The sequence below is a fragment of the Rhodotorula toruloides genome (assembly GCF_000320785.1).
Source record: "Rhodotorula toruloides NP11 unplaced genomic scaffold Scaffold2, whole genome shotgun sequence".
In the NCBI taxonomy this organism is placed as follows: Eukaryota; Fungi; Basidiomycota; class Microbotryomycetes; order Sporidiobolales; family Sporidiobolaceae; genus Rhodotorula; species Rhodotorula toruloides.
Window position 1 is genome coordinate 890,626 of NW_015622962.1, and position 17,924 is coordinate 908,549.

General features: G+C 61.8%; 7 protein-coding genes across 7 annotated transcripts; 4 read left to right on the plus strand and 3 right to left on the minus strand.

Annotated features, from left to right (window-relative positions):
* Nucleotide 1: 1 nt before the first annotated feature.
* Nucleotides 2-3,181, minus strand: RHTO_03037 (kexin; the record flags this gene model as incomplete). Its single annotated transcript, XM_016416709.1, has 5 exons — nucleotides 2-64; nucleotides 126-1,005; nucleotides 1,061-1,650; nucleotides 1,710-2,243; nucleotides 2,300-3,181. The coding sequence occupies 5 exons, from the start codon at nucleotides 3,179-3,181 to the stop codon at nucleotides 2-4; spliced, it is 2,949 nt and encodes a 982-aa protein (XP_016276428.1).
* A 385-nt stretch (nucleotides 3,182-3,566) lies between these two features.
* RHTO_03038 (replication factor A1) lies at nucleotides 3,567-6,004 on the minus strand (the record flags this gene model as incomplete). Its single annotated transcript, XM_016416710.1, has 9 exons — nucleotides 3,567-3,870; nucleotides 3,928-4,236; nucleotides 4,300-4,673; nucleotides 4,749-4,931; nucleotides 4,994-5,096; nucleotides 5,158-5,460; nucleotides 5,540-5,686; nucleotides 5,802-5,909; nucleotides 5,979-6,004. The coding sequence occupies 9 exons, from the start codon at nucleotides 6,002-6,004 to the stop codon at nucleotides 3,567-3,569; spliced, it is 1,857 nt and encodes a 618-aa protein (XP_016276429.1).
* A 278-nt stretch (nucleotides 6,005-6,282) lies between these two features.
* RHTO_03039 (nucleus protein) lies at nucleotides 6,283-8,820 on the plus strand (the record flags this gene model as incomplete). The annotated part of the gene is made up of 8 exons (XM_016416711.1): nucleotides 6,283-6,571; nucleotides 6,658-7,106; nucleotides 7,221-7,498; nucleotides 7,620-7,747; nucleotides 7,826-7,980; nucleotides 8,084-8,257; nucleotides 8,378-8,604; nucleotides 8,685-8,820. The coding sequence occupies 8 exons, from the start codon at nucleotides 6,283-6,285 to the stop codon at nucleotides 8,818-8,820; spliced, it is 1,836 nt and encodes a 611-aa protein (XP_016276430.1).
* A 390-nt stretch (nucleotides 8,821-9,210) lies between these two features.
* On the plus strand, nucleotides 9,211-12,325 carry RHTO_03040 (inositol or phosphatidylinositol phosphatase; the record flags this gene model as incomplete). Its single annotated transcript, XM_016416712.1, has 13 exons — nucleotides 9,211-9,610; nucleotides 9,675-9,738; nucleotides 9,791-10,291; nucleotides 10,348-10,470; nucleotides 10,535-10,652; nucleotides 10,706-10,787; nucleotides 10,843-11,030; nucleotides 11,091-11,124; nucleotides 11,176-11,309; nucleotides 11,369-11,470; nucleotides 11,526-11,748; nucleotides 11,802-12,127; nucleotides 12,179-12,325. The coding sequence occupies 13 exons, from the start codon at nucleotides 9,211-9,213 to the stop codon at nucleotides 12,323-12,325; spliced, it is 2,442 nt and encodes an 813-aa protein (XP_016276431.1).
* A 76-nt stretch (nucleotides 12,326-12,401) lies between these two features.
* Nucleotides 12,402-14,170, minus strand: RHTO_03041 (dTDP-glucose 4,6-dehydratase; the record flags this gene model as incomplete). Its single annotated transcript, XM_016416713.1, has 7 exons — nucleotides 12,402-12,749; nucleotides 12,811-12,923; nucleotides 13,004-13,180; nucleotides 13,243-13,387; nucleotides 13,441-13,507; nucleotides 13,591-13,943; nucleotides 14,000-14,170. 7 exons carry the CDS (start codon nucleotides 14,168-14,170, stop codon nucleotides 12,402-12,404), a joined length of 1,374 nt encoding a protein of 457 aa, XP_016276432.1.
* Nucleotides 14,171-14,409: 239 nt separating this feature from the next.
* Nucleotides 14,410-15,468, plus strand: RHTO_03042 (eukaryotic translation initiation factor 3 subunit 1; the record flags this gene model as incomplete). Its single annotated transcript, XM_016416714.1, has 5 exons — nucleotides 14,410-14,425; nucleotides 14,499-14,746; nucleotides 14,854-14,959; nucleotides 15,021-15,379; nucleotides 15,463-15,468. 5 exons carry the CDS (start codon nucleotides 14,410-14,412, stop codon nucleotides 15,466-15,468), a joined length of 735 nt encoding a protein of 244 aa, XP_016276433.1.
* Nucleotides 15,469-15,851: 383 nt separating this feature from the next.
* Nucleotides 15,852-17,671, plus strand: RHTO_03043 (fructose-bisphosphate aldolase, class II; the record flags this gene model as incomplete). The annotated part of the gene is made up of 10 exons (XM_016416715.1): nucleotides 15,852-15,875; nucleotides 15,932-15,951; nucleotides 16,066-16,123; nucleotides 16,190-16,205; nucleotides 16,291-16,343; nucleotides 16,416-16,726; nucleotides 16,782-16,930; nucleotides 16,986-17,282; nucleotides 17,395-17,524; nucleotides 17,584-17,671. The coding sequence occupies 10 exons, from the start codon at nucleotides 15,852-15,854 to the stop codon at nucleotides 17,669-17,671; spliced, it is 1,146 nt and encodes a 381-aa protein (XP_016276434.1).
* Nucleotides 17,672-17,924: the final 253 nt, after the last annotated feature.

The following is a 17,924-nucleotide window of genomic DNA, read 5'->3' on the forward strand; positions in this document are numbered from 1 at the left end:
ACTAGTCAGAGAACTCCTCCCTCGCTCGCCTCTCCTGCTCGGCTGCCGTTAAAGGGGTACCGGCCTGGAGGAAGAGCGTGGTCAGCGGAGTCGGAGAAGGCGGAGAAGAATCGTTGGGGACGCACCGGCTCGTCCTGGAACCGCACATGCCCTCGCTCGGCATGCTCTATCTCCTCCGCCGACCGCCTCGCCTCCCGCTTGTGCTGCACCAGCTCTTGTCCCTCGTCGCCCGAATCGTCCTCCTCATCCGAGTTGAGGGCGAACGCGTTGAAGAGGTCCCGCGTCCTTGCGCCGCCAGTCCTGCTCACGCCGCCCCGCTCCATCGCGCTCATCGGCACGAGATCCTCGTCGTCTTCGTCAAAGTCTTCAAAGTCGGTCGCGGGAGCGAAGGCGTACCCGCCGCGTCCGCCTCCTCCTCGTTGCACCGAGCGACGGCGGAGGAATAGGTATGCCGTGGCGCCGGCGATGAAGATGACAATCGTGCCGGCTGCGACGAAGAGCCAGGTCGTCGACCCGACGAGAGAGGAGAGGCCGGCGAGGTAGCCGGGCGTCTGGTCGTACAGCGAACCGGAAATCGACGTCGCTGATGATGAAGGCGGAAGCGAGTAGTCGATCTCGTCGAGCTCATCGCCCTTGCCGGCTGCTGGCTGAGCGGTCGGAGTCGGCTGGTGGTAGCCATCGCCGAACGAAGAGTGCGCCTCGCCCGTCGCCTCGGCGTGGTCGTCCGGCAAGTGCGCCGTCGGCTTGATGTAGGTCTTGGTCGGCGCCGAAGGGTTCGTCGCTGTTGTTCCGACAGCAACGGCAGGGACAGAAGTCGAAGCGACCGGCTCCGGCTCGACCTCGTTGCCCTCTTCGTCCTCGAACGCCAGCTGGTACGGCTTCGCAAGCGTGGCATCGATGGCCGAGCCCCAGAGCTGGATCGCGAAGCGGTAGAAGGTGCCCGACTTCTGGTTGTCCTGGCGATCCCGGACGCGCAAAGTCCAGGTCCCGACCGGGTCCTCGTCCCTGCATCACGAGCAGGTCAGCCAGCTATCGAGAGAAGCGCAAAATCGGGACGCACCAGTGCTTGACGCTCATGAAGACCCAGCCCATCATTCCCTCCGCACTCTCGTCGAACCGCCGCGGGCGGGCAAGAATGCTCTTCATGCCCTTTGGCGAAACGAGCTCAACTTCGACGTCTCCGCGGCGCTGATGCTCGATGAAGACGGTGATGGTGACGTGCTCGAGCTTCTCGAGGTTAGCCGCCTTGAGGTCCTGGGTGGTGACGGCGAGTTCTGCGGTCACGCCGTCCGCCGTGATGGGCATGCCGAGGTGCGTGTTGATCTTGTCCGCGTAGGCCAGCGGAGACTGCCACCACGCTTGCGGCTTGACAAGCTTCCACGACTTGGCGGCCTCGACGATGGCGTACGCGTCCAGCTTGCCGAACCCGTACTTGTGGTTGTAAGGTCGTCCGGAAGCCGTCATCTGCCAGTCGGGGTCGTTCGGGTTGATCTGGACGGCCGTGCGGACGCAGAGGTGTTGCATGTCGCGCCAGGTCAAGTCGGGGCGGACTTCAAGGACGAGAGCGAAGATGCCGGCGGCGATGGGGGCGGCAGCGGAAGTACCGCCGTGGCGGTCGGTGCAGGTCTGCTTGCCGACGTCGGTCGTGTGCTGCGGTGAGGACGAGGATCAGCCGGTAGCCTGCGGAAAGCGAGCGGGACGGCGCTTACAATGTTGTCGCCGCTGCCCGACGAGTAGGTGACGACCATGTTGGCGCTGCACGCCTCCGAGTAGAACGGATGCAGGCCCTTGCGGTCGATCGCGCCAACCGTGATGCTCATCAAGCTGTTCGTGTAGCCGTCGAAGTTGCACTGATCGTCGACCGCTCCGCCGTTGCCGCTCGCAAAGACGAAGATCGACCCTTTGCCCTGTCGACCGTTCTGGACGCCGTTCAGCATCGCCTGGACGATCAGCCGGCCAGGCGCCTCCATCGAACGACCGTCGTCAGGCGGTCCCCACGAGCACGAGTAGATGTCATTGGTTTGGTAGCCGTAGTTAAGCGACGAGGCTTCATCGGCGTCCGAGATGGATGCAGAAAGGATGCGGATGCCGGCGATGCCGGCGCCGTGAGCGACGCCAACTCCGCAGACGTCGTTCTTGACGGCGGCGATCTCGCCTGCGCAGCGGGTGCCGTGCTGGTCGTCGGCGAGGCGAGGTTGGGGCAAGGCGGTGTTGTCGTTGTAGTCCCACGAGCCATCGGCGTGCTGCAGAAGCAAAGGTCAGTCTCGAGCAGGCGAATCGCTTCGAGCGGAAGACGCACGAAGTTGGCGGCCAGGTCGTCCGAATGCATGTCGAGTCCATCGTCGACGATTGCGACGTTGACGCCCTTCCCGACGATTCCCTGCTCCCACACGCCCGTCACGTTGATCGAGTTCTCCGGCATGACTCCGTTGACGAGGTGCCACTGCTTCGACCACAGCGGGTCGAAGATCTTGAACTTGGACGCCATGGCTGCGATCAGGCCTGTGCCGAGAGTCGCATCGACGATGCCGACACCAGGTTGTTGCGGGTCTCGTTCGCCGAGGAGAGGGAGAAAGGCTCGTCGGCGGAGTTTAGTCGACCAGGGTTGGGAAGGGGGAAGGACGGGAAGGTCGCGCTTGACTCGCTGACGGGGGTGTTGGCGCTCGAGTGACCGAACGAGGCGGGAAGAGGAGGAGAGGGAGCGTTTGGCGTGAAGGTGCGAAGCCGGGCCCGGCAGACGTCTCCGCAGCAGCTCGTACCGCTCGAGTACCTTGTCCCGCTTGCCCTCCTCGACACCCTTAACTGTCCGTCGCCGCACGTCGTTCCCATTCACCGCCTGCGCCGTCGCCGCAAGTTCCCACTGCTCCTCGCCTCGGTCGACCTCTCCCGCCTCCGCCCGGATCAAGTAGTGACCCTTGAGCTCTCCCACCTGCTCGACGTGCTCCGCCCCAAGCGCCTCTGCAATCTCATGCGGCGTCCGCCCTCCCATCGCAAGCTGCGCCTCGTCGACCTCGAGAACATAGTACACGTGCGAGTCGTAGTCCCGCTTGGCTGGCTGGAGCTTCGCTGCGAATGCTGGTGGTGCGCTCGTGCATACGAACAATGCAACGAGGGCGAGCGCTGCTGCGAACGAGGCGGCGAGGGTGGTGCCGCTTCGTGGCGAGGACGCGAGGGGCGCCATGGCTGCGCTTGGGGCGGGTCGACACGCTACGAAGGCGATAGAACGCAGTCCAAGCAGCAGATCGAGCCAGTAAACAAGCCAAAAGACGAGAGTTGCGGAAGCGTGTGAACGAGAGCCAACTCCCAAGCGAGGAGGAGAAGGACAACCTGGCAACCGCTGTCGTGAGGCGCTCTTTCTGCTGCAAGTGGACGAGAAGGAGCTCGCCAGGCTTTCCGTCGTCTGGCCGAGGCGAAAGAGGGCGGCGCTCCTCGAGAAACCGCTGCGAACGGCTGGAGGACAACTGCCTTGCAAGCGGACGACGCATGTTGGTACAGGAAAACGACGACGTAAGATACAACGAGAAGGGACGAGTGGGAAACAAGCGAAGGGATGCGGCGCGATGGAATCACCACTTCTCAATCTGTTCGGCGAGCGTCTTCGCGGCCTGCGCCCAGTCGACCCTCGCAATCTTCTGAATCTGGTACCGGACGCGCGTCTGGTCCCCAAACGAGTCGGCCTTGGCCTTGATGTTGAGGTTGTAGCACTTGCCGATCGCGTTGGCGATGGTCGACTGGAACGCCGGGTCGTCGTCCTCCTTGAGCGCCTGCATCTCGTCCGCCGTCTTGCCAAACAGGTCCTGCCCGACCTCGTTGAAGCCCGACACCCAGATCTGCGACGTGTAGTCGTTGACGCACATCGAGATGATGTACCTGTGCGCGGCCTTCCCCGTCAGCGTCTCTTTGGGAAAGGGGATGGAGTAGGCGCACCTGTACTGCGGCTGCTCGTACGTCATCTCGCACTTGTCGCACCTCCACTGCCTCTCCCCCTCCTGCGCCATCTTCTTGTTGCACCGGTCGGTCGGGCAAGCAGGGTACGACAAGTTGTCGCCCTTGACGTACGTGACCGTCGCGCGCGTCGCAAAGTAATCGGGCTTCTCGCCCATCCCGAGGTTCTCGTCGACGACGTCCTTGAGAGGCTTGAACGCGTCGGGCTTGAAGGCGTTGGCGGAACCGGCGCCGGCGCCCATCGCGTTCGAGTGCGAGTGGAACGACTGGTTCTGCCCCTGCGTGTCGTACCTGCGCGGCGAGGGCGTCGTGAGCGTCACTTCACTTGAGCGCCGAGAACAAGGGGCGACTCACCATCCGCGAAGAGCGTGCGCCTCCTCGATATCGGGGTCAACGACGACGGTCGACTGCCCAGACACGCTCAGACTCCTGCCTCCAAAGTCCCCGACCTTGGCCGCCTTGATCGCGACAATCCCATTATCGACCTCGTTCCAGCTCTCCGCCTGCTTTCCCCAGAGCGTGACGCGGCACGCATACTGCGACCGGTCGACGAGGGTGAGTTCGCGCTTCTTGATCTGCTTCTGTGTCGCCTTGGCCGTGATTTCGGAAACGACGCCGTTGTCTTGCACGATGCCGATCACGTCGCAGGTCGCGTCTTTGTCGACCGACGTCAGGTCGGCGAGCTGGACAAAGTTGAACTGGACCTTCGGGACTGAACTGTCCTCCGACTGCGCATCGCCACCGTCACCAACTCATCAGTCTCTCCCCTTCCCAACTAACGAGACATCACCGCGTAAACGCACCTCATCCACCGCCTCGACCTCTGTATTGTTCTCAAACGTGATCTCGTACTCGTTGTTGAGGTTCGAGAACTGCTTCTTGGCGATATTGACCCTCGCGCGCGAGATGCGGTACACTTTGTGTTCCTCGAGGATCGGGTAGAGGCGGTCGCAGGCTTCGTTGAACCCTGTCGCGCGAATCTCGCCCTGCCCGCGTAGCGGTGTCAGCGAGAGCGGGAGGAGAGGGAATGGGAGGAAGGGGGACGCACAGACTCGTCGAGGAGGTTGACGCTGAAGAGCTTGCCCTCGCCGCGCTGGTTCGTCCAGTGACGGATCTCCGACTTGCTCGTCACGCGGGCCTTGATCGTCCACCTTCGCGCACCAAACCCCTCATCAGCTTCCTCGCATCGTGCGAGAGCGAACGAAGACTCACTTGTTCTGATACGGACTCAGACTCTCGATAGGGTAAATCGGCGCATCGCTCAAGCTCCCTCCGCCCCTCGCCCCTCCAGGCCCAGTCCTCTGCGCAGCCCCCCTCCTCGCCGCCGCAGCAGGCGTCTTACTCGCGTTACTGCCCGCCATCGGGCGCGCAGGCGCAGCGGGAGCAGGAGCAGAGTCGGCCATCGAAGTGTCGGCTTGGGGTTGTTGTCCTTGGAGGGCGGTTTCGATCGAGCTGGGCTGGCCGATCTTTTCGGGGTGGTGGGAGACGGGTTCGACGGAGAGGATGATGACGATGCTGTGCGCCCCATCTCTTCGCATCAGCCTCACTTCCTCGAAGACAGGGAGGGAAGCGAGTGACGGTTCGGCGAACGCACCGGCGGTTCTGGACGACATTGACTGCGTAGGTGGGCAGCTTGACGATCGTGTTCTTGACGATTTCGGGCGAGTCGCCCGAGACGTAGTGGTTGAGGGTCGTCGTGAGCATGGCCTGGGCAAAGTGTTCGCCGTCCGAGAGGATCAGGCTGCGGGCAGTGCGACACCGTGTCAGCTCACTGAACCCCTTCGCCAGCTCGTGTCGCCCAGCCCGCCCAGCTGAAGCGACAGCAGCTTCGAAGATGAGATGTGTGCGAGACTGACCGGTACCTGTCGGTGGCCACTGCGCCGGACGCGTTGACCTTTTTGACGCTGAGTACCTGCAAGACGGGTTCCACGCTTGCGGGGTCGTCGAGCGACTCGTACATTGCGCTGCGAGCCGAGGGAAGCGAGATGTCAGCGGACGCGTCGAGGGGAGGTGGGGTGGCGAGCGAGCGCAACTGGATTGCGTTGTGAGTGAGTGCCATTGCGAGAGTGGCTCGTGCGAGTCGAGTCGAGTTGGACGGTGCACGAGTCCAGCGAGAGCGAGAGAGCGTGGAAGTCAACGATGAAGAGCGAGCGCGCCGACGACGCGTGCGAGGCGAGCGAGTGAGAGAGAGTCAAGGACCGAGTATTGGACTGTGTAGACTGGCTGGTACTGCACATTACACTCTATTACACTCACTAATACACCCTGTGGAATTACTCGAGCAGAGATGTCAACCCTCTCTCCTCCTCATCACTCGACGTCGTCCACTCGCTCGCCATGGCTCCGCTCAAGGTGCTCGTCACAGGGCCAGCGCATTCACTCGACGCCTACTTCACGAAACTCGCAACCCTCCAGGCGAAACACGCCTTCGACCTCGTCCTCTCCCTCGACCTCTTCTCCCATCTCGAACCCGCATCCCGCGACAGCCAGCTCGAGCGACTCGTCAGGGGAGAGTACAGCGTACCCGTGCAGGTCTACGCAGCACATGGCAGGGACCCGCTCCCGCCTCAGGTCAAGCAGCGCGTGGACAAGGGCGACGAGGTCTGCGCCAACCTCAACTTCCTCCGTGCGTACACACGAGCTCAACTCGGCCGGGATGCTCCTCAAACGACGACGCTGTGACTGATACGGTGTGAACCGCGATGCGCACAGCCAAGGCCGGGTTGCTCACCCTCGCCTCGGGTCTCCGCATCGCAACCCTCTCTGGCACCTCCCCCTCCTCCGACTCTGGCTCTCCCATCACAGACGCCGAGCTCTCCTCCCTCATCGCCTCTCTCACGCCCCCTTCCTCCGCACCCGGCTCGTCTCTCCCCCCTCCTCCCCCAAAGCCCATAGACCTCCTCCTCACACACCTCTGCCCCTCCTCCCTCCCCCTCCTCTCCTCCAAACCCCTCACCCCATCCGACCCATCCACCCCCTTCGCTCCCGAACTGGACGACCTCGCCAAGCGCGCTCGAGCGAGGTACCACTTCTTTGATGCGCCCGGCGTCTTTTGGGAGCGCGAGGCGCTCGAGTGGCCCGTCGAGGAGGGCGTGAGCGCGGAGAAGAGTTATTGTAGGGCGCTGGGGCTGGGAGCGATGGGCAACAAGACGAAGGAGAGGGTGAGTTCTGCGTGCGGGACTCCGACTTGCGCTCGACCTGTTCTGGCTTACAGGACGGGTCGAGCTACAGCTGGGTGTGGGAGTCGCACTGACTCAGATCCCTAATGCTCGCAGTGGTTCTACGCCTTCTCCATCACCCCCTCCATCTCCCCATCCCCTCCCACCTCCTCCACCCCCTCTCCGTTCCACACCTCCCTCCGCTCCGGCACCCTCTCACTCGCCTCCTCTCTCTCAGGCTCGAACGGTCCGCGCGGACTGAAGAGACCTGCGGGCGTGACGGAGGAAGATGTGAATGAGATGGGCGTGCCGAATTGGATTTTTGAGGGCGTTGGTGGGAAGAATGGAGCGGGAGGGGAGGGGAGGGAGAGGAAGAAGGGAAAGGGACCGCCGCCGTTAGTCTGCGTTCGTACCCTGCATGAATCGGAGCGGTTGCTGCCCTTCGCGCAGGGGACCGCTTCCGTTCTAGCGCCTCGAACCTGGGCAGAACTGACGCCCTCTCGCGCTTTTTTGCAGCGACCACTACACCTGCCGCATCTGCGACCAGAAAGGTCACTGGATCCAAGACTGCCCCGAGAAGGAAGCGAGGGACGCCGAGCGCGCCGCGAGTCGCGCGCACAAAGGTCCCGCCAAGCCGATTTCGCGTGTGTCCCTCCCTCCTCTTTCCCGGCTTGCAGACGTTTAGCTGACCGGGATTCTTGTTGGTGGTCGGGCACGCACAGCCGATGAATGCTGGTTCTGCCTCTCGAACCCGAAGGTTACGAAGCACCTCATCGCCAGCATCGGGAACGAGGTCTACCTCACGCTCCCCAAGGGTCAGGTCACCTCGACCGACTCGAGTCCGGTCCCGGGAGGCGGGCACGTCTTGTTGATCCCGGTGAGTTTGCGGGAAAGGGTTTCGCTCGTTCCGTCAGACTTCCGCGAAGTACGGTGCTCGCCCTCTTAATCCCGCTGACGCACTCGCGCTCACACGGCCGCAGATCGCGCACTACCCCACCCTCCGCTCAATCCCCGCCGACCTCGCCCCTCCGATCCTCGAAGAAATCGAGCTGTACAAGCAGGCGCTCAAGAAGTGCTACAAGTCGTTCGGGGCCGAGATGGTTGCGTTTGAGGTTGCGAGGAGTGCGGGGAAGGGAGGGCATGCGCATGTGCAGGTGAGTGAGGGGTTATTTGAGGCGTCGCCTGTGGGGAGCTGCAGGGTTCCGCCTTGTGCAGCTCGCTCGCATTTACGCAGACCTCCAATGCCCCCACTAACGCTCCCCTCGCGCCCGCAGATCTGTCCCATCCCCTCCTCTCTCGCCTCCGAAGCCGAATCGACCTTCCTCACGCAAGGCGCCAAATTCAACTACGACTTTGAAGAGATCGCCGAGCCTTCGACCTTCCACGCGCGCGCCGAACAGGACGGCAAGGGCACCGAGTACTTCAAGGTCGACTTGCCGGATGGGAAGAGTCTGGTGCATTGGTTGAAGCCCGGGACGCCGTTCTCGTTGCAATTCGGTCGGTGCGTCTCAACTTCCTCTGTGCTTCCCTTCACGCACTCCGCGATGAACGAAACTGATGGCTTGCGTTGTTGATTCGCAGCGAGACCCTCGCCCTCCTCCTTCACGCGCCCGACCGCGCCGATTGGAAACGCTGCGCCAAGCCCGACGACGAGGAGAAGAAGGACGGGCAGAGGTTCAAGAACTTGGCTTTCAAGGCGTTCGACCCGAGCACTTGAGCCCGCATGCGGAGGACGGAAGCTTGAAATGGACGTTTGAGTTGGATGGTGCTGAGGGAGGGTGAGGGCGAGGTGAGTAGGCTCTCCTGCGCACTTCATGCTGCTCCGTGCTTCTCGCCCTCAGCTGGCTTCGACGATTATTTGCCGCATCGTATCGGCCCTCGTTCCCATCTTCGTATCCTCCTGACCTCCGCCACACGCTCCGCGGAATGTCCGGCTCGCTGTTCTCGCTCGCCCTTCTCCTTCTCTCCCTCCTGCTCACTCTTGCTCCACTACCGCTCAATGCCACTCACGTCAGATCGCTGGACGGCGGATCGCTTCCCCGTCCCTCGAATCTACGACGATGCCTCGCCGTCAAGCGTCTCTCCTCTCGTCGCTCCACCCGCTTTGATGCCGCGCTACTCCAGCTCGCCTCAGTCCAGCCATCCAGAATCGCCAACGTCTCCCGCTGCGCCAACCTCGCCCTTCTCGCCCATCGCTCGCACCGACAACCGCCCCTTTCACCTCAGCGCCGCCCCTCACCCTCGATGGTTCACCTCGCACCTGCACCAACTCGAGCGCGACGTCTCCCACTCACGCTCCCGACTCGCCGAGGTCGAAGCGGAGGAGACCTATCACTTTCCCGACGCGAGTGAGGCAACACACTCGAAACCTCTCATCCCGAACCAGATCAAGGGTTTTGACATGCCCGGCGCTGATACGGCCGAGGTCAAGGTTTGTGGAGATCTGGCGGCGCTTGGAGCGGGCGCGGGTGTGGCGGTTTGGAGCGCGAGTTGCGATTTGGCGAGTTGTGCGTCGTTGGACGTTGGATTCCCTCGAGTTGGCCCGACGAAACTGACGGCGTTCTTGTGTAGCCATCGTGAGGGGGACAGTCTTGGGAGATATGGCGAACACAATGTGCTGGTCGCAGAGCGGAAGGTACGCTCTCGTCTTCTTCACCTTGAAGAAGCAGGCTGAATCCTCTTTACAGGTATCTCTGGGTCGGCACCTGGTTTGGGCACCTGCGCGAGTTCGACACCGCCGCTTTTGCCGCTCACCCGACGTTGCTCGCAACCTTTCCGCTCGAAGCGCACCGCGCCGACGCCCATCCTTCCGGCTCGCCTATCATCCTCGTCTCGCGCATCTTCGGCGATCAGATGCTCACGCTCGACTCGACGGGTCGAATCGTCGTCTGGCTGCCGGACGAGAAGCACGGCAAGCTCGCCTCGCTCCACTCGCACTCGAAGGTGCTCGAGATCCCGCCCGAACCGCTGCGAGTGAAGGTCGTCAACGACCTCGTATGGGCTGATTGGAAGGTCTCTGCATCCGATGCGCTTGGCGGGCTGGAGAGACGAGTGGTGCGGGTCTACGACGTGAGCGGCACGCGGGCAATGTTGCGATGTGAGAAGGGCTGGGATGTGCAGGCGCTTGGCGGGATCTTCACGTTCTGCAGTGTGCCGTCGCACCCGCAGTTCGTCTTTGCAGGTCATGCGTGTGTATCGCGTCCTTACTGATCTTGTTCGAGGATGAGTGACCCTGCTTTGACAGATCCGGGCACATTTCGATGTGGAAGTTCGACGGTACCAGTATGCTCGGGGTGAAGCGGGTCTCAAAGGAGGCTGTCACGTCTCTCTGCGGTCCATCTCGTTTTCTATGGGTCGGCTACGCAAAGTGCGTGTCTTCGACGCCGAGCTTCGCTCGCGAGATGAAAGTTCACCTTCTCTCTACTTCGCAGCGGAACCATCGACGTTATCGACCTCGGTTCGTCCGACCGCTGGAAAGTCGTCAAGCGCTGGCGAGCGCATCGGGGACCGGTGCTTACCCTCAGCGTTGACGCTTCGTCGCTTTGGACGGTACGCAGAGCGCTTCGCCTCCTGCGAGTCCCGCTGACCGTTTCGCTCGACAGGCCTCGAGTTTGCGCGTATACAGCGGAGGAGCAGACTACAAGGTTCGCTTCTGGGATGGCTTACTGCGTGACGACTGGATCTGTACGTTCCGCGCCGCTGTTTCCCCTCGACCTTCCTAACCTTCCTCCATGGCCAGCCCGACGGATGCAGGAGACGGTCGAGATGTACTGCGACTTCTCGCCGCTGCGCATGGCCATCCTCACCTGGAACTGCGACGGGCAGGACCCCGCTCTTCTGCAGCGAACGGAGGCGAGCCGCAATCTGTTCGCTTCTTTCCTCCAGCGGCTCGACAGGCCAGATCTCGTTGTCTTCAACTTTCAGGAGGTGCGTTATCCGCCTACCCGTCTGCTAGAGCCGCTGGCTGACCAGTAAAAAAGTGAACAGCTGGTCGACCTGTCGGACTTGACCCTCGCCGCCCGTTCGTCATCCCATTCTGTTGTGCTCACAGTGCGCTGACAGCTCCCGGAAGGCACTGTCCTATTTGCGACTGCGACGCACGACGTTACGGGTCGCTACAGGCATTGGCGGACGTTGCTGTCGGACGCGGTCGAGCGCTTCCTCGGTCCCGACTACGCCCTCGTACACGAAGACAAGCTTGTCGGAGTGAGTAGCAGAGGGCCTCGTCGAGTAATCACCGTGACTGACGTCTCTACGGACTTCAGCTATTCACCGTCGTCTTCGCACGACGTACCATCGCTTCGCAGATGAAGGACCTCGCTTCCTGCCACATCAAAAGCGGGTTCGACGAGACGTACGGCAACAAGGTGCAAAGCTCAGAAGCGGTTTCAATCGTCCCATCACTGACGCCTCGCTTCGCAGGGCTCAATTCTGCTTCGCTTCGTCCTGCAGGACTCTTCCTTCTGCCTCATCAACGCGCATCTCGCGGCCGGCAAGACCCACCCTGCCGAACGTCAGCGGGACCTCATCCAGATACTTGACTCGGCGAGCCGCTTTCCGCGACCAGAACAGGCGACGCACGGTGCGTATGTTGGCGGCGGAGACGGGACCGAAGTGCTGGATTGCGAGACTGTCTTCTTCGCTGGTGAGTCGGCCTCTTGCTTCCTCCTCGAGTCGTATCTCACGCCTCGTTTGCAGGCGACCTGAACTTCCGCATCCAGCTACCTCGCGAGGAGGTCCTCCGAACACTCGCGCAGCCAGATCCCTACTCCCGTCTTCTTCCGCACGACGAGCTCACGATGCTCAAGCACGACGACCCCGCCTTCCGCCTGCGCGCTTTCGACGAGGCGCCTATCGACTTCCCGCCGACTTACAAGTACGATCACTTCTCCTCGCAATACGACACCTCGGCGAAGCAGCGGACGCCGAGCTGGTGCGACAGGATTCTGTGGAGGGCGCAGCGGGAGGGAACCGTCGAGTGTTTGCGATATGAGCGATTCGAGGCGGACATGAGCGATCACAGGGTGAGTTCGTCGCCCTTCGACGACAATTCTCGCTGACACCGTCACTCGTAGCCCGTCGCCGCCACTTTCCAGGTCATGGTTCGCACGATCGACCCTGTGCGAGCGGACTCGGCGTGCAGACGGACGGTGCACGACTGGGCGAAAGTCGAGGAGGAGTTGCTTCAGACCGCGCGGCAGCATCACCCGGTCGGGCAGTAGATCGTTCGAGGGAATGTATTGAACACAACAACAATCGGCAGTGTCTGTCATTCGTGCTCCTTGACTCCCTTTTACACTACTCTCCCTCCGCAAGTTGGCTCGCGAAGTACCGAATCGTCTCCTCCAGCCCAGCCATGACCGTCCACCTTGGCTCCCAAGCCAGCACCTCCTTTGCAAGCGTGATGTCCGGCTTGCGGCGAGGCGGATCGTCAACGACAGCCGGGACAAACTCGATCTCGCTTTCCTTCTGGCCGGCGGCGAGAGGCGGGATCGAGCCGGTCGCGCGGAGGTCCTTGACGAGTGCGAGGATCGTCGACGCCCAGGACAGGACGGTGCCTTCGTCAGGAGAACCAATGTTGACGGGTCCTTCGGAGTAGTCGGATTCCATCAAGGCGATCAAGCCGGAGATCAGGTCGTGGACGAACTGCGTAGAGCAGCAGAGTCAGTCCAGAGCCTTGGAGGACGCTTAGATAGCTAAGACGCACCATAAGCGAACGCGTAGCCTCGCCGTCGCCGTAGACCTGCAAAGGTTCGCCCTTGAGAGCCGCGACGACAAAATTGCTGACGAGTCGCCCATCGTCGGCGCTCATTCGAGGACCTGTACGGAGAACCGCACCGTACAGCGCTTGTCAGCCGCCCGAGCAAGACAGACAGCGCCGAACGAAATCTTTCACGCACCGAAGCAGTTGAAGATCCTCGCAACCCGCACATCAACGCCGTCTTGCCTCGCATACCCGTACGTGAGCGCCTCGGCAACTCGCTTTCCCTCGTCATAGCAGGAGCGAGGACCATTGGGGTTCACGTTGCCCCAATAGGTCTCTGGTTGAGGATGGACGCTCGGCGAGCCGTAGACCTCTGCGGGTGCGGATCAATCAGCCTCGCCTCGCTTCAAAGGACTACGACAGTGAGCTACGCACCGGAAGTACTGCTCAGCAAGAAGCGCGCCTTGGTTCGCTTCGCCAGCCCGAGCATGTTCAGCGTGCCCATGAAGCTGGTCTTGAGCGTCTTGACCGCGTTGATCTGGTACGCTTTAGGCGAAGCAGGGCAGGCGAGGTGATAGATCTGCGATCAAATGCGTGAGTGACTGCAGGAGAAGAAGGAGGGAGAGGGCGGACCTGGTCGACTTCGATGAGGAGCGGCTCGACGACGTCGCCGCGCACGAGCTCGAAGTTCGGGTGACCGCTGTACAGGGATCCGAAAGAGTAACGTCAGCTTCTACAGTCTGCTGAAGAGCCGGCGACAAGCTCTAAAGAACCCGTACGCACACCCAGTGCGAAAGCGTCGACTTGCTCCCGCTGAAGAAGTTGTCAAGCACGACAACATCGTGCCCGAGGAACATAAGCCTGTCGACGAGGTGCGAACCAACGAACCCCGCTCCGCCCGTGACGAGTACCCTCCGTTTCTGCGCCTTGGGAAGCTTCTTGACCGGCGGGAATGTCGTACGGCTCGTGAACGAGACGGCGGATGGCCAGTCAGGAACGTTGTGCGGGGAGTAGCGGTCTGAGGAGAAGGATTCGGTGCGTTGATGAGCTGTGCCGCTCCAAGTCATGCCCGAGGAAGAGGGGAAGGAGCCAGTGTCGGGCGAAGGTGAGTTCGGGCTGAGGTAAATTGACTGGAGCTGCGTGTGGATTGATGATTAGAGGTGACAGCAACCTGATGAACGGCTGTGCGCACCAGCTCAAGCGGTACAGACTCGCCCGGAGACCCAACCTCCTCGATAACCCTGCCATCCCTGTCCACTGTACTCCCGACTGATCTAACCGACGGCGCCCTCGAATGTTCCCTCGCTCGCTGCAGGGGCGCAGGAATCCTGTTCGGGTCGTGCGCGAGAGGCGGAGAGGTCATGGTTGTTGATGCGGTCACGGAGGAGTCGGGTCGTGTGCTCGCGGGAAGGCGGTCGGGCGGGGTCGCGGCGGATGTAGAGCAGAGGTCAAGGGTATGCAGCAGCGTCAGATCCGTCTCTAGCTTGAGCAGAGGAATGTCAAGCTGATGAGTTTGGGAGAACGGACCTTTGTCAACGACGACGCTCTGCTCTCGCTCGCTGTGGCTTGTTCGCCTGCTAGACTTCCTCCTTGAACTCGAAAATGGGCAGTGACTGGGGTGCGCTTCCCTCCCACTGTCGTCGCCTCCTTCCCGCACCGCTCGCTCACACTCTCGCTTCTCCTGCTCACAGACGCCTCCTCCTCCGAAGAGGACACGAAGAAGCCTCTCCCTCCCCCCGTACCAGCAGTCAAGAAAGGCCGGTTCGCAGACGAAGACGCCGATGACGAGGTCAAGGACGACTGGGATGTCAGCGACGAGGAGGACAAGCCGAAGCCCCAGGTTGTGGTTGGGTCGCTGAGGAACAAGGGCGCTACGAAGCAGAAGATTGCGCAGAAGGAGGCGGAGGAGCGGAAGAAGGCTGAGGAGGCGGAGCGATTGGTGAGTCTGCCTTCACGGCGAGGAGGATCCGAGAGTTGTCCTGCTGGGCGACGCTTTCCGGATTCTGCTCATTCGTGCGGAGACAGCTGACAGTACTTGCTCTGCAGGCCCGCGAAAACGACCCGGCTGCGTTGCGAGCAAAGGCACGGGCGGCGCAACTGCGGTCCGACATGGACAGCGCGGCGTCTCTCTTTGGCGAGGCGAGCTTGAACGGTGCGTCGCACTTCACTCAGATGATCAAGAAGATCTGCAGCTGACGGTACTCGTTTCGCAGACAACCCGCTCGAGATGAACTGCCGGACAAAGGAGGACTTTTCGGCTCTCGCCGTCGCCCTGTCCGATTCTCTGATCCAGAAGCACGCCGGCTCGAAGCTGTTCGGCAATTTTGTCGACGAGCTCGCCCGCCTGCTCGCCGCGCCGCTCAAGTCGGACGAGGTGGGCAAGGTGCGCGCGAGTATGGCCAACCTCGCGATGGACAAGCAGAAGCTCGAGAAGGCTGGCGCGAAGGGCGGCGCAGTCGGTGGGAAGCCCCCTGCGAGGATGGTCGCGAGGGGCAGGGAGGACTTGTCGTCGTTCGGAGAGGTGCTCGACGACGATGTCGCCGCGGCCCAGTTCGACGAGGACGAGGATTTCGTGCGTCGCTTTCGCTCGCTCGCTGGTTGCTCCTGTCTCTTCTGCTTCTCACGCTGACTCTCATCGTGCCCGTCTCACTGCAGATGTAGATGTAGACGCACCTCCTCCAGCTTCACCTGCTTCCAACCTTTTCCACCGCCTGCAACCGCACTTTCGCCTCGTTCCTTCGGACTCTTGCGGCTGCGATGTTGTCCAGCATCGACAGGAGCTGCTTTACTTTCGCTTGACCTGCTTGCCACCTGGTGCTCGCACGATGCCATATATCGCGAGGGAGGCGAGAGAGCGGAGTTGGCTGGATGACGCTCGCTCCGGCTTGCAGCTGGTTGTTACGGTGTTGCAAGAATTTCTGTGCAGTTTGTACGAGTGGCCCCGCGTTGTGGATGATGTCGGTTCGGTTGGCACGGCCTTGCTCGCTCGCTCTCTCGTTGCTCCTCGCTCTTCACCACTTCACTTCTAACACTAACTAGCTACAATGGGTGTCCTCGATGTTGTCCCCGTAAGCATCACACGCTCCCACTGCAGCACCCGCACCCGCTCACCTTGCTCCCGCAGGCGTACGTCCCCTCCGCCCCGTCATACCCCTCCCGGCTTCTCTCGAGTCGCGCTCGCCCACAACACCGCGCGGACGGCTGGGAACAGAATGGCAGGATCGGGGAATAGCATGCTCACATTGAGCGAACCCGCAGCGGCGTCCTCACCGGCAAGAACCTCGTCAAGTTGATGGACTACGCTCGCGAGAACCACGTCCGTCTTCTTCCGACTCGCTCACGAGTGACTGTGCGCTGACCTGCAGCCTCGCGTTTGAGACAGTTCGCCATCCCTGTGCGTTACCAGTCCTCGCGAACGGGCGCCGCGCTCTCGCCGTCGCACGCTTGACGTCGCGAGGGTCGGTCGCTGATGAGATGGATGAGATCAAGCTGACCCCGCCTTTTCCACTCCGCTTTTCTCCCTTCTCCAGGCCTTCGTGAGTCCCTCTCACACCGTTTGACGCCGGGAGCGAGCGACGGGCTGACCCGGGACGTTGCGCGCAAACCAGAACTGCACCTCGTCGTCGACCGTCGTCGCCGCCCTCGAGGCCGCCCGCGACTCCAAGTCGCCCGTCATCATCCAGGTCTCGCAGGGTGGTGCCGCCTTCTTCGCCGGGAAGGGTGTCGCCAACGACAAGCAGCAGGCTTCCATCGCCGGTGCCGTCGCCGCCGCCCACTACGTCCGCTCCATCGCTCCCACCTATGGCGTCCCCGTCGTGCTGCACAGCGACCACTGTGCGAAGAAGCTCCTCCAATGGTTCGACGGCATGCTCGAGGCCGACGAGGCTTACTACAAGGAGAAGGGCGAGCCTCTCTTCTCGTAAAGACGCGCTTCCTCTTCCTCGCCTTGGACTGGGCTAACGGGCATATCACAGGTCGCACATGCTCGACCTTTCGGAGGAGTCAAAGGAGGAGAACATCGAGACTTGCGTCAAGTACTTTGAGCGCATGGCCAAGGTCGACCTCTGGCTCGAGATGGAGATTGGCATCACCGGTGGTGAGGAGGACGGTGTCGACAACACTGGTGAGTGCGCGTGCCTTTCGAGTGTCTATTGACGAGACTGACGATCAGGGGACAGGCGTCGACAACAACTCGCTCTACACCCAGCCCGAGGACATCCTCGACATCCACAACGCCCTCTCCAAGATCTCGCCCATGTTCTCGATCGCTGCCGGCTTCGGCAACGTCCACGGCGTCTACAAGCCTGGCAACGTCAAGCTCCGTCCCGAGCTCCTCGAGAAGCACCAGAAGTACTGCCACGAGCAGCTCAAGTCGAAGAACCCCCTCCCCATCTACCTCGTCTTCCACGGCGGTTCGGGATCGTCCAAGGACGAGATCACTACCGCTGTCAAGAACGGTGTCGTCAAGATGAACGGTGCGCGACGACTTTTCGCGGACTTGCGACTCCCGAGTGCTGACTTGGCTTCTGCCTTCTCCGCTTTTTCACTTGGCTTCTGCCTTCTCCGCTTCTCTTCTTGTCCCTACAGTCGACACCGACACCCAGTGGGCATACATGATCGGCTTCCGCGACTACTTCAAGTCCAAGGCCGCGTACCTCGAGACCCAGGTCGGTAACCCCGAGGGCGCCGACAAGCCCAACAAGAAGCAGTACGACCCGTAAGTCGATACCCTCTTCTCTTCTCGCCCGGCCTCTGACGAGACTCTTTGTTGTCCAGGCGCGTCTGGGTCCGTGAGGGTGAGAAGACGATGAAGGAGCGCTGCCAGGTCGCCTTCAAGGACCTCCGCTCCGAGGGAACCCTCTAAGCATTTCCTACGCCATGCCTGAACCGAGTCTGAAGACCGTACAGAATCACTAAAAGTCGTGAAACGAATACCTCTTTGTGCGTCTACCTTGAGCGAGCGAGAGGAGCGGGTCTTTTCGGCGGCAGTGAGCCTCTGGCACAGGCTCCCCGGCGACATGGGGCCGTGGAACCAGAGCTTCCAGCGATGACAGCGACTTCTTCACCCTCGAGGACGAGGAGGTCTCTGCCGTTTGTCTCTTCCCTCAGCCACCCTC